The following is an 11,917-nucleotide window of genomic DNA, read 5'->3' as shown; positions in this document are numbered from 1 at the left end:
AAAGCGAACCTAAAACATAAAATTTAGCTTAAAAACAAACTAAACTAAACAAAATTGTTATACTTATTCATGGCTAAGTATTATTAAAATACACATAATAATAAAATTATACTTACATTTACATTCATTAAATTCTCATTCGAAAAGCATAAAATGTGATACCAAAAACGTAAAAAGACAAGTGCGTTAACCAGTTAACCCAACCTAACTTCTTATACCGTATGATCGAAAAAAAAGACGTCAGCGATGGCTATGAAAAGAAAATCGCTGTCATTTTATGTGGGGAATGTCATCTATATTCATTTCCAAGCCAACTAGACGCCGTTTTTTTCGATCCTATGGTATATTTATTATATTATTAATTAATATTAACTTAAGCGCGGATCTTTCATTTGAATCTTTGTTGTAATGTTGCAGCAAAAACGTTTTAATCACCATTCAATCAGCCCACCTAACCGAAATATATAAACCATTAAAATAATAAAAAATAATGCCAATAAATTTATCTACAAACTAATACCATAATCATAAAAATCGAATTACAAATTAAAAAGTTATGAAACATCAATCTTAGTCAAAATTTTAGGGTGGCGGAATTTGGTGCAGGGGAGTTTATAAAAATTATTCAATAATACAAACTAAGATTTCATTATTTAGTTATAAAAATACATCAAGAAATGTTTATCAGAAAAAAACAACAGTTTCATGTTTCGTGCCTGGAGAGCGAAATAAAATAAAACACATAGACACTAGGAAAAAACATTTTATTCAGATTATAAACTGGCATATAATTTTCACAAATTAGAAGAAAACTTATTTTCTGTCTTATGTACGGAACTGGCGACTTTGTTAAATGATACGGTGACGGGCTTCAGAAGGGCTTCACCAATTTTGGTCTCATGTTACTGAAACAAAAAAGGATGTTAAATTAATATGTCTTTGTTACGTTTAAAGGGCTTACTAAGCATATCATACATTTTCATGAGAGACATTAGAGAAAATATTTGTTATAGCTAGATAAATTATTACCAATTTAATGTTGATACGTAACTTAAATTAGTTACAATTTTCTTTATTTGTATTGTGACAGAAGCCCTTCTGACGCTCCCTAGCTTATTTTTTTTTTAAGAAAATTATTAAATATTGTTACAAAAGTCTCTTACTTTGAGGTCCCATCATCGCTCCCTTTGAATAAAAAGATTAAGAAAGGAGCATATCAAAAATCTTAGATCGACCGCGTTTATCAGTGCCGTTCTATATAATTTTATTCAAAACGTGTAAAAGTATGATGTAAGATGTAGGGTAGACTCAATAATTTGTTGTTTTATCTTACGTTGTGAATAAATGTTGCTAGTTATTAAAATTGTTATAAAAATATATGGGGATTCTAATAAAAATAAATAAGTTATAATAATTATTTATTAACATAAACATCCGATATGCTACTGAAGCAGGTAAGTCAAATTGACGTATCTAAATTCTTTGACAAGTAGTAAATAAAAGCAGAAATTCCAGAAAAAAATACATAATTAGTTAATTCTAAGTGAATTTCATAAATGATCGGTTTACGTATGTATATTATACAGGGTGAGTCTTAAATAGGTGCAAATATTTTCAGGGCTGGTAGATCTCGATAAAAGAAACATATTTTCTCTTTACCATTCTTCAGATAAGTCCAAAATAACCGAGTTATTTAAGTTTGAAAATTAAAAAAAAAATGATTTTTTTTTGAAAAAAATTTGAGAGCCACCGGATTTTTTCTGTATTTGCATCCCTTTTATTGCTGTAACCATAAAGCCGTAATTATGGTAATATCTGAGATTAAGGAATTATACCGTAGGTAAATTTGCGGTGAACAGGGAGTTCAAAAAATATACAGGGAAATTTAAAAGAAAATGCACGACTTTCAACATCTTTTTTTTATCGAAAAAAACCTCATAGACGAGTTCCTGGGGCGCTATTCTGTACAATCGTCGGTATCGGTAAGTTACCGACAGCTATCGGTACGTATTTGTATATAGTAAACATGTGTTGATTGTTGTTGTTATAGTTACCGATCGGCCCTATGGCAGATATCGCAAATTTGTACCGACGACCCTCGGTATCTCTACCGTGAGGTTAACAAGGGGATGGTAGAGATACCGATTTTCGTCGGTACAAATTTGCGATATCTGCCATAGGGCCGATCGGTAACTATGACAACAACAATTAACACATTTTTACTATATACAAATACGTATCGAGAGCTGTCGATACCGACGAATGTCGATGCCGTGTACAGAATAGCGCCCCTGGGGCGCTATTCTGTACTATCATCGGTATCGGCAAGTTACCGACAGCTATCGGTACGTACGGCCAATGAGCGTCGTGTCGATTGTTGTTGTCATAGTTTTAGCTGTCATTAATAGGACATATAGCAAATTTGTACCGACGACTCTCGGTATCTCTACCGTGAGGTTAACAAGGGCACGGTAGAGATACCGATGATCGTCGGTAGAGCTCTCGATACGTATTTGTATATAGTAAAAATGTTGTTGTCATAGTTACCGATCGGTCCTATGGCATATATCGCAAATTTGTACCGACGAAAATCGGTATCTCTACCGTGCCCTTGTTAACTTCACGGTAGAGATACCGAGAGTCTTCGGTACAAAATTGCGATATCTGCCATAGGGCCGATCGGTAACTATGACAACAACAATCAACACGACGCTCATTGGCCGTATGTACCGATAGTTGTCGGTAACTTACCGATACCGACGATTCTACAGAATAGCGCCCCTGGGGTCGAATTATAGTCTGTCCAACGACAAGCTCCTTGACAGTGATAGATGTATCTGTCATAATAATTTCAAAGTAGTTTATTTTATTTTACAAAGAAATAAGTTGGTATAATTGGAACAAATAGCATATTATATTTGAAATCTGAGTGACAAGCGATTACTTCAAAATGTTGTGAAAAAAACTGTGTAAAACTTGATTTTCATGCATCCGTTATCTGACGCTACGATAATACGATGTTAAATTCAACCAATAAAATTAATATCGTATCGTCGGACAACGCATGCATGAAAATCAAGCTTAAAACGGAAAAAGTCTAATCGAGTTATTTTATTAAATAGACAGTACCTTTTGATATTATCTTTCTGCAGTACTAAAATTTATGATTTACCTATCGTATGATGTTATTTTACAGATATTCCAGTTTTTGGTACCATATATGAGATGGTATACAAACTTTATTTGTGGCTAATACACAACTCCCTGGCAAATTGTGTCTCTGACGATCTGTGGGCAGCGAATATTAACTGTAAACTATGGTCTGGATCAACAACTTAATTTTCCCTCGAGTTTTCCTCCACTTAATTTGAAAAAAAAACACGAAACACACGTAATAACACAGTCCAAAACGCAAAAAGCAAAATATTTATCATTTCTATTTGTCATAATTTGACACAAAATTATAACCTATAATTTGGCAAGAATTTGACAACTCTAAAAAATCTTAAGTCGGGTTCATATGCATTGTCATTCGTTTGTCGTTTGTCGTTCCGTCAAACCAATAATATCGAAATACGATCTGTCATTTTTTAAGTAAACCAATAAAACTGGCTAACCTGAGAAAAAAAACAGAGTATATACCACCCCTGAAAATATTTGCACTTATTTAAGACTCACCCTATATAGTCACTTACCAGCGAAAATATATTCCATTTTTTCACTCGATTTTTGACCGAGATCTACCGCACGCTACGCAACCAACTATTTTACAGTCTTTTTCGATAAATAGCAATAGTTTCACTGTTAATTTAAGTTCTGCCACTATTTCCTGCTAGATTTACTACCTTTATACAACTATCAGAAGTAGAATAAATAATAAATAACATGAAATAACCTCAGTAAAGACTGACAAATCCACAAAATTTCAAATCAGATTCAAATGTGTCAATGAATCGTCAAACAGAACTATCAATAATCCACACCCGAGGGTCCCCGTTCCGTCGACCATGCATGAATACATGGATAGCATTTTACTCCTTCCTTAACCTTCTATTCAAAGATCGCTTCAAATGCAAACAATACACAGTGAATAGAACAAACATTCAAAATCCTTCGACTTCAACAAAGCATAACAGATCACACAAGAGCATTCGACAAAATCCTGGAAGCCAAAATAATTTTAGAAGCCTAATTCTGGATAGATACCACATTTATTTTCCTAGACATAATCAACAAAATGATCACAAATATAGACAAATGGAGCCACTACTCGTCACCAGCATCACGAGTAACGGCAAACTTCACCAAACTCGTCAAATCCGCGTACGACTCGTTGGCTTGATGCTGCAAGTACTGGTACCTCTTAGCCGTCAATTCCAGCACTTTATCCAGACCATGACCTCGCTGTTCCGGTCCTTCCTTTAATGGAACTTCCGGTACCGCGTTCATCGCATTCAAATAGTTCAACCGGTTTTTCAGGAAATCGACAGTTTGCAAAGAGAGACCGATCAGAGATCGAGAATTATATTGATTGTGTCGAGTTACCGAGGGTCTAGGGTGAGGTAGGTCTAAAGGAAGAGCTTCAGTGTTGGTACTGAAGCTTTGGCAACGCTTCATGTGAAGACACATGACGGAAGTGCGAGGACTATAACGCTGGGGAGCGTTGACGTTGTTTAAGTACCGAAATTGAGTTTCGTACCGAGTGTTGATGTCGGCCAGCTGATTGACGTGAGCTTTCGTGCTCTGCAGTTCTTTCTCCATCGCTCCGATGGTTTCTTGAAGTTTGAACCGTTTCTCGTTGGTCATCATCAAATTGGCCTCCAATTCGCGTACCTCTTTCTCCAGCTTGTTGATCTGGCGCTCGCGTAGATCAATTTTTTCTTGCAGTTCTTTTATCAGTCGATCCTTGATTTTACCTTCTTTTGTAACCTAAATGAACATATATTTTTAATAATATATATTTTAAATCAATAATTCTACAAATTACCTCCGCCAAGACTGTCCTCATTTCCTGTGAATATCGCGTCAAACTTTCTTTTTCCAGCACCAGTTCATCTCTGGAAGCTTTCAAAACACCGGCCATATTTTCTCTGTAACGCAGTAGATTTTCCATTTCGCTCATTTGTTGAGTTTGCTTTTCGATCACGCTAGAATAGTGCTCAAGTTTTTGTTCACTTTCTATAGACCTGAGAAGAAAATAATAAAATAAATCAACTAATCGAATCAATTAAGTGTTTTTATAGCTATATCGGGTGGTTTTCAGGTGGTTCTCACCCCTACAATATTTATATTTTTTTCAGATAAAAACGAAATTTGGTATGTTAAGGTAGGTTATTGATATAAAGTAATCGCAATATTTTTTCCGATGCACGTGAACAATTTTGATTGATAAGCGATGGCGACAGCGCTGCCAGATTGTGATGGATTTATGAGATGAATAATGTAAAATTGAGAAACAATGTATTTACTATATCGGTAACGACCTTTATTGTCACGTTCTCGTTCAAAATAGTTCATCAGGAAAGCTACAAGCTCTTTGCTTCGACTGTTTACATGCTTCGGCATATTTTCGACACACAATTTCAAGAAATGCAATACAAAAACTCGAAGATTTAGTTCTTAAAAGAACTGTATGTGCTTAAAAGTACAAATTTATAAAAAAGTCTATGAAAATCGGCAAAAAAAAAACAGAATTACTCCCATTGATTCAACAAAAACACGATATTATACAAAATAATGACTGACATTATGATAATTGTTAAATAATAAACGACGTCGATGATCGCGGCACAATGTGACCAACATGGCGATAATAATCATTGCTTTAAACTAATTTTTGCAGCTTTAATCTAAATAAAATATCTGTTACAATCATTTGCTCTATAAAGTAAAATGAAAAGCTGCTGGGTATCATAAATTATACAATAAATTTAAAAATTTTTGCCAAAATTTCATTTAGTCAGGCTTTAGTGTCAATTTCGATATGATTGATGACGTACATCGGAAAATGTTTTGCGATTACCGTACACACGAATAGCGAATATTGTTGTTACTGGTCGATTTAAAAAAAATACAGCGGCGGCAAAATTGACAGAAAGTTGTTTTTCATATTTTGCGAATTCGTGTAATTTAAAATCTGGGGGCGGAAATATTGACATTGATTTAATTTTTGCGAATATTTGCTCCAAATTTTGAGTTTTTAGATTATAATATTGTCATCTCTTATGATTTAATGCTTGTTACGGTTATAATAATATAAACATTGGTTAAGAAGGAAGAAACTGAAAAGGTATATAAAAAATTGTACGTAATCATTATTAGGTATTTTTTACAATCTAATTTTATTTTAATTTGCAGTACGAAGTTGAATATTTTGACTGCAAACTGGTAATGTTGTTGGAAACATGTCAAAACCATTGAGAATCGAAATCCTTTATGTTCAAAGACTACTGAACATTTTCTCAGAGGCAAAAAGTAGTAGACTCGTTATAACAGTATTTTAATTTCAACACAGCCATCAAAAAATCTTTAGCCCATGTAATTCCACATTAAAAATTGTTTCAAAACATACAGGGTGGCGCACCTCAAATGCGCACCAAATCAAAAACTTACTTTTTCATCAACTCGTTAAGTTTGTATCGGCCTTCCTCCACCATCTTCTGCAACTCTTCCGTAGGACAATTGAAATTTTGTTCTTCCAAAGCCTCCTGCCTCACCTTGAGCTGCCGGATCTCGGATCTGAGGTTGGCCACTTCCGTCGACCTTAAAACGTCAAATCTAAACATAAGTCTTTGCCAAATAATTGTCAAACGGTTTTCAGTGCTTACTTTTCTCGCAGTTTGTTTTCGCTTTCCTCTAACAACAGTTGGTACCTGGCGATGTACTCTTGTTGCTTCCCCAATTGCCTTTCCGTTTCTGTAGGTTCGTGGCTTAAATCTTCCTAAAATAAATTTTTAATTTAGGAGGTAAAGCTCTATTCAGAACGTCCAAATTAGTGAAATAAATCAATGGTTTCAATTAGCGTAAAAGTTTGTTCAATGTAAGCATTCACAACGTCAAAATTAGTGGTAGTAATCTTCAATTAGTGCAAAAAGTTAACAAACTTTTAACTTTTCCACTAATTATACTTCAAAATTTGCGAGGAATGTCATTATGGCCTTTGATTTTCATCTGTCAAAAGAAATTTTGGTTAGAAATCAAAAGTTTATTGTTTTATAAGCAAAATATTAGGCTTTCTCTATGGATACAACTACTAATACTACTACTTTTCTATCAGGATTACCGCAAGCAGTTGGTAGGATATACTATTAATCTTAATTGTATTTTTTTAGACATTGTGAATGATCGTAAACTAAAAAGTATAAAGTGTAATTGAAACCATTAATTTATTCCACTAATTGCGAGGTTGTAAAACGAGGTTGCGAGGTTGTAAAAAAATGAAGCTTAAAAAACACACACAAATCCACAACAATACCCTAAAACAATTTTTAAACTCTGGACCGGCCTGGGCATAGGTTTTTGCTAACCTTACTGACAGTTTTTATCTGTCAATTAACATATACATTATTATATTATACAACATTATACACTAAGAGCGTATGTTATACCGATTAAGTCCGGATTTAGTTGACATACTAGGCTCTCGGCCATATGCCATATGTAGGAAATAACGTAGATTTGTAAATGTAGATTGTATTGGGGAGGGGGATTAAAGGTCACCGCGACCTTATGGATCTATTTTGTCCCCCTTTCTAAAGATATAACTCATTATATAGTATCAGGGCTTTGATAAAAGCCAGTATTTGAGACAGTACAGAGGTTAGTTCTCCATTTAAAATATCAATCGTACCAAAATTTATGGCACGAATGGTTGTCGTCTCGGCGAGCTCAGTGATGAGGTATTCTGGTTTCCCCATTTTTCCCACAGAATCTGCATTCGCTGCTATTTCTTAATTTCTACAATCTACTGAAGTGTTCATTGAGAAGGCAGTGTCCTGTCATAAAACCTCTTGACAATTCCAAGATTGTTCTTACTTAAATAAAGAAAAATATTTGATCGTCTTCCAGATTCTTCAGTTCAGATTTTGATTCCCACGTGGGAAGCAGAACGGTTCTGGTCCAGTTAGTTCGCTCCTTTTCTAGCTAGATCATTTGCTTTTTCATTACCATTGGTGGGCTGGCATCTACAGTAGGAGGAGTTTATTTTGTTTGCATAATTTATTCAGCTTCTCTAGGGATTCTTTGACCAACTTTGAATCGATGGTTACTGAGTTGATCGCTGTTATTGTTGCTTGACTATCGAATAAAATGGTTATTGTGGACGGTAGGTATTATTGCGGTAGGTGCCCATTGATTCGTTGTATTTAGTTTTCGACATTTTGTTTGAATGGGGGAGCTAATTAATGATCTAACAGGAAAGTCTGTCCAAAGATTTCTATAGACGACATTCAAAAAATTACAGAAAACACAATTTACCTGAAAAATTAAAATAACAGGCCCTAACTGTCACTGTCAGTATTCTCTTGTTGGACAGACTTTAGTAAAGCTCCAGAGTTAATATAAATGTTTAGGGTATTGTGGCAGTTAATGTATAGTAGAAATTGTGTGTGGGTTTGATGTGTTGGTATAATTTTGTAAGAATGCTGTGGCTATTTCACGTTATATATCGAGACCTCAAATTGTCGCTTTTCTTCAAAATGCAATATCCTTTCTCGTTCCAAACTTCCTATTTTGTCTTCCAACTCGCGAATTCGTAAATCTTTTGCAATGTCTTGGATGTAGTCTTCCGCCACACTATCATTATTTTCTTTACCTTAAAATAAATCGAGAAATTAAAGCATTTTTCAAATACTAATTAGCTACATGTTTTTATTCCGATAGCAATGAGATAAACGTCTTATAAACAGACTAATATATTTGATACCAATTAAACTTTTAGTTACGTAATTGAGGGTGCAATTTTTAAATTCATTGATACCAACCATGGACATATTCGGCGCCGGGCCGATTAACTGGAATTCAAATTTCCCGCTGAGGATTCAGGTGGTAGCTCTGCTGTAAAAATGTCAAGTTGCCACATTTATTTATTTATTTCTTGACATTGTCATTCGTTTTGACACTTTAGTTTTGTATATATCGAGTTTTTGGTTTACATAAATAGTGTTGTGATAATTTAAGCTTAAAAATGTTTACTAGCAGACCTTGCAGTCGAACATTGATCTTTTTAGAATCTCTTTCAGTACGAAGTGGTACAAGATGGATTAATAGCCATAAAATATTCATTCCAATTTTATTAGAATATTTTGAACGGGAAAGTGGTATATGACCCTTAATTGCTGTTAAGGAGGTGAGTTTTGTTAATGTAAATAATAACTGTTTATATATTTATAATTAATTTATTTTTGTTACCTAAAATATTTTGATTAAAAGAAAATATGTAAAAGTGGGCAACGCTGTGCCGGTCAACCTTAAACACGTGACTAAAAGTTTATTTGGTATGAACTATATCTAAAAACGGGTTTGAAACATTAATTTAGGTGTTTCAGATAAATACGAAATAATAAAGCTGTATTTTTAAAATCCCTGTATATTATTATTTTTAAGCTGGTAATCAATGCAAACTAGAATGCCTATTTTGTCTGAATCAACGATGACGATAGCTGAACGTGCTTTAGATATACCTTTTCCCCAATTTATACTGCAGCTGACTTTATTCATGGTCTCCTTGCACTCTATGCCCATTCGGGCGATGTAACCCTCAAACTCGGAGCATTTCTCCAGGGCCTCGTTCCTCTGAACCGTCACCTCGGCCAGCTCAGTCTTGGTCTGGACCAGCTCAGTGTCCATGTGCTCGATGGCATTTCTCAATTCCTCCTCGGTGCTAACCTTCTGGTCCTCGATCGCGCCCAACCTAAAACGGAGAAGGTTATCACGTCAGTTCGCCACCACCTGACTCTTTGTTCTCACCTGGTATTCGATGTTCAGCGTCCGAGTGCGGGAGAAAAAAGAGGTAACAACCATGGAAAATATCTGGACCGTGGACCGTTCGTAACGATATTATTTGTCAATTATACAATCAATGTCTGAGATATTTAGTAAAGAGAAATTAAAACAACTTTCGTTGCACGTCATCAATGACACCATGCGTCGTCTTATGGTGATTGCTGGTGGACGTATTAAGGCTTATTCTCACTATACCTTCCGTTTCCATTCCATATCCATTCGATATTCGTTCCGTATTTTTATTGTATTGACGCTATATGTAAGCTTCCGTTCCGTATCAGTTCCATACTTTTTATTCTACAATTTATATCATTACGAAAGTTTTATTTTAAAAATTTGTATCTTTTGAAAAAGGTAATAGATTTAATAAAGAGCTAAAAGCATGAATAAATATCAGCAAAATTTTAACAGAGCTGGTACAAATCTAAGAACTTGACAACGCTGTTTCCGATACGCTTCAGTCCGTCCGCCAAAAAAATGTATGGAAGGAAAGGATATGGAACGGAAGGGAAACGGAACGGATAGTGTGCATTATCCTATTCATTTACATGATATTATAATATTTTATGTAAACGGAAGGAAGCTGATATGGAAGGTATAGTGAGAATCAACCATTAGTATGTGCAACCAAAGATATTTTAATTTCCCTATATACTGAATATTTTAATATTATATTTGTTTATAAATACCTTCTGTTAGTCACAGATAATTGCTAGTGATGGGAAAACCGATTAATTTCAATTAATCGAGTTTTAATCGATTGCAGTAACCGAGTGATCGCTCGAGCGAAATATCACTCGTATTTAAAAATACGGTTTTTCACCCGTCGCTTGTTGTAAGTACTCGTTAATGGCAAGCGCCAAGCAGTAAGTAGCGTGCGCGGTGATGAATTGGCGAGCGATTGGCGAGCGATTCGCTTCATCGCTTGATTTAGCTTATTTCAAAGCATTGTCGATGTAGGTACTAAAATTTTGTCCCTCAGATACGCAACGGATAAATATATATACGGCGTCGTATAAATTTGCTACTTTAACTTTTTATCGAGCATGTTACATTAAAATCGGATTTCAATTTATTTCATTCTAGGATCGCTTGCGTTCGTCGCTTGGTACTCGTCACTTGCATCGCTCGTTCATAATCGAGCGATGTCGGTTATTCCAATAATCTAGTACTCGAGCGAATTTTCGCTCGAGTTTCCTCCCATCATTAATAATTGATTAATAATCCCATCATTAATAATTGGTGTGCATAAAACATCCCCTTTTGGCACTTCATTTGTCATGTTAAGAAATGAAAGTTAAAGTCCCTAATGAAAGTAAATAAAAAGCGCCTCTCGTGTTTGTTAGCATACTAAAAATTTCATTTAATTCCTGTGTATATTTATAATATATTTTTTAAATTTACATTTTTAACCGTAAAGTAATATATTACATTTAAATGGAATATATTACATAACAGTTTTGGTTTGTTTTCTAACATTTTTTAAATTAAACGAATTATAACATTTCAATATAGAGGTTGTTAACTGCACAGTTTCTTATAGGGGAACAGAATAGCAACACTGCCTATTGAGAACGCATGCGCTTATAGGGTTTTCTGCCGACTCGTCCCGTCGCGTCGCGTCGTCTATCGACAAGCGGGCCGAGGTTGCCATATTTCAACCATAAAGCTCTTGCCGCGAGTAATAAACAAATTAACAACCTGTATGTATATTTATCGTAAGTATGAAAAAAGTAAAATATAAACTGGACAAACGCTTACTCACATTGTAATAAAACTGCCACTTTTAGTTTTGCAATCCAAACGGAATATTTCTACTTCGCAAGTAAAAATATCCGACAACACTAAAATCACTGAAACTTCCGCGGCTGACAACGAAAATTGAAAAATATAACAGCACTTTTTGTTTTGAACC

The 11,917-nt window shown here is 34.6% G+C and overlaps 1 protein-coding gene across 4 annotated transcripts in view; it reads right to left on the bottom strand.

Moving 5' to 3' along the window:
- Positions 1-748: 748 nt before the first annotated feature.
- The window catches only part of LOC115874711 (myosin-10-like), a 38,107-nt gene continuing 26,938 nt past the window's right edge, over positions 749-11,917 (bottom strand). For 2 of the 4 annotated variants that reach the window (XM_030889953.1, XM_030889952.1), the window contains exons 9-14: positions 9,681-9,910; positions 8,673-8,812; positions 6,828-6,940; positions 6,613-6,777; positions 4,988-5,186; positions 4,207-4,929 (exon numbers count right to left, since the gene is read on the bottom strand). In XM_030889953.1, the coding sequence (XP_030745813.1) occupies positions 4,267-4,929; positions 4,988-5,186; positions 6,613-6,777; positions 6,828-6,940; positions 8,673-8,812; positions 9,681-9,910 (1,510 nt within the window). In that variant the 3' untranslated portion in view covers positions 4,207-4,266. Of the gene's footprint in view, positions 906-4,206; positions 4,930-4,987; positions 5,187-6,612; positions 6,778-6,827; positions 6,941-8,672; positions 8,813-9,680; positions 9,911-11,917 lie in introns of those variants that run through there. The other 2 variants (XM_030889955.1, XM_030889954.1) reach the window with 2 other exon arrangements.

This window comes from Sitophilus oryzae, unplaced genomic scaffold (genome assembly GCF_002938485.1).
Source record: "Sitophilus oryzae breed Bouriz unplaced genomic scaffold, Soryzae_2.0 scaffold_1297_pilon_pilon, whole genome shotgun sequence".
In the NCBI taxonomy this organism is placed as follows: Eukaryota; Metazoa; Arthropoda; class Insecta; order Coleoptera; family Curculionidae; genus Sitophilus; species Sitophilus oryzae.
Note: the sequence above shows the minus strand (reverse complement) of the source record. Positions and strands in the feature narration are given on the sequence as shown.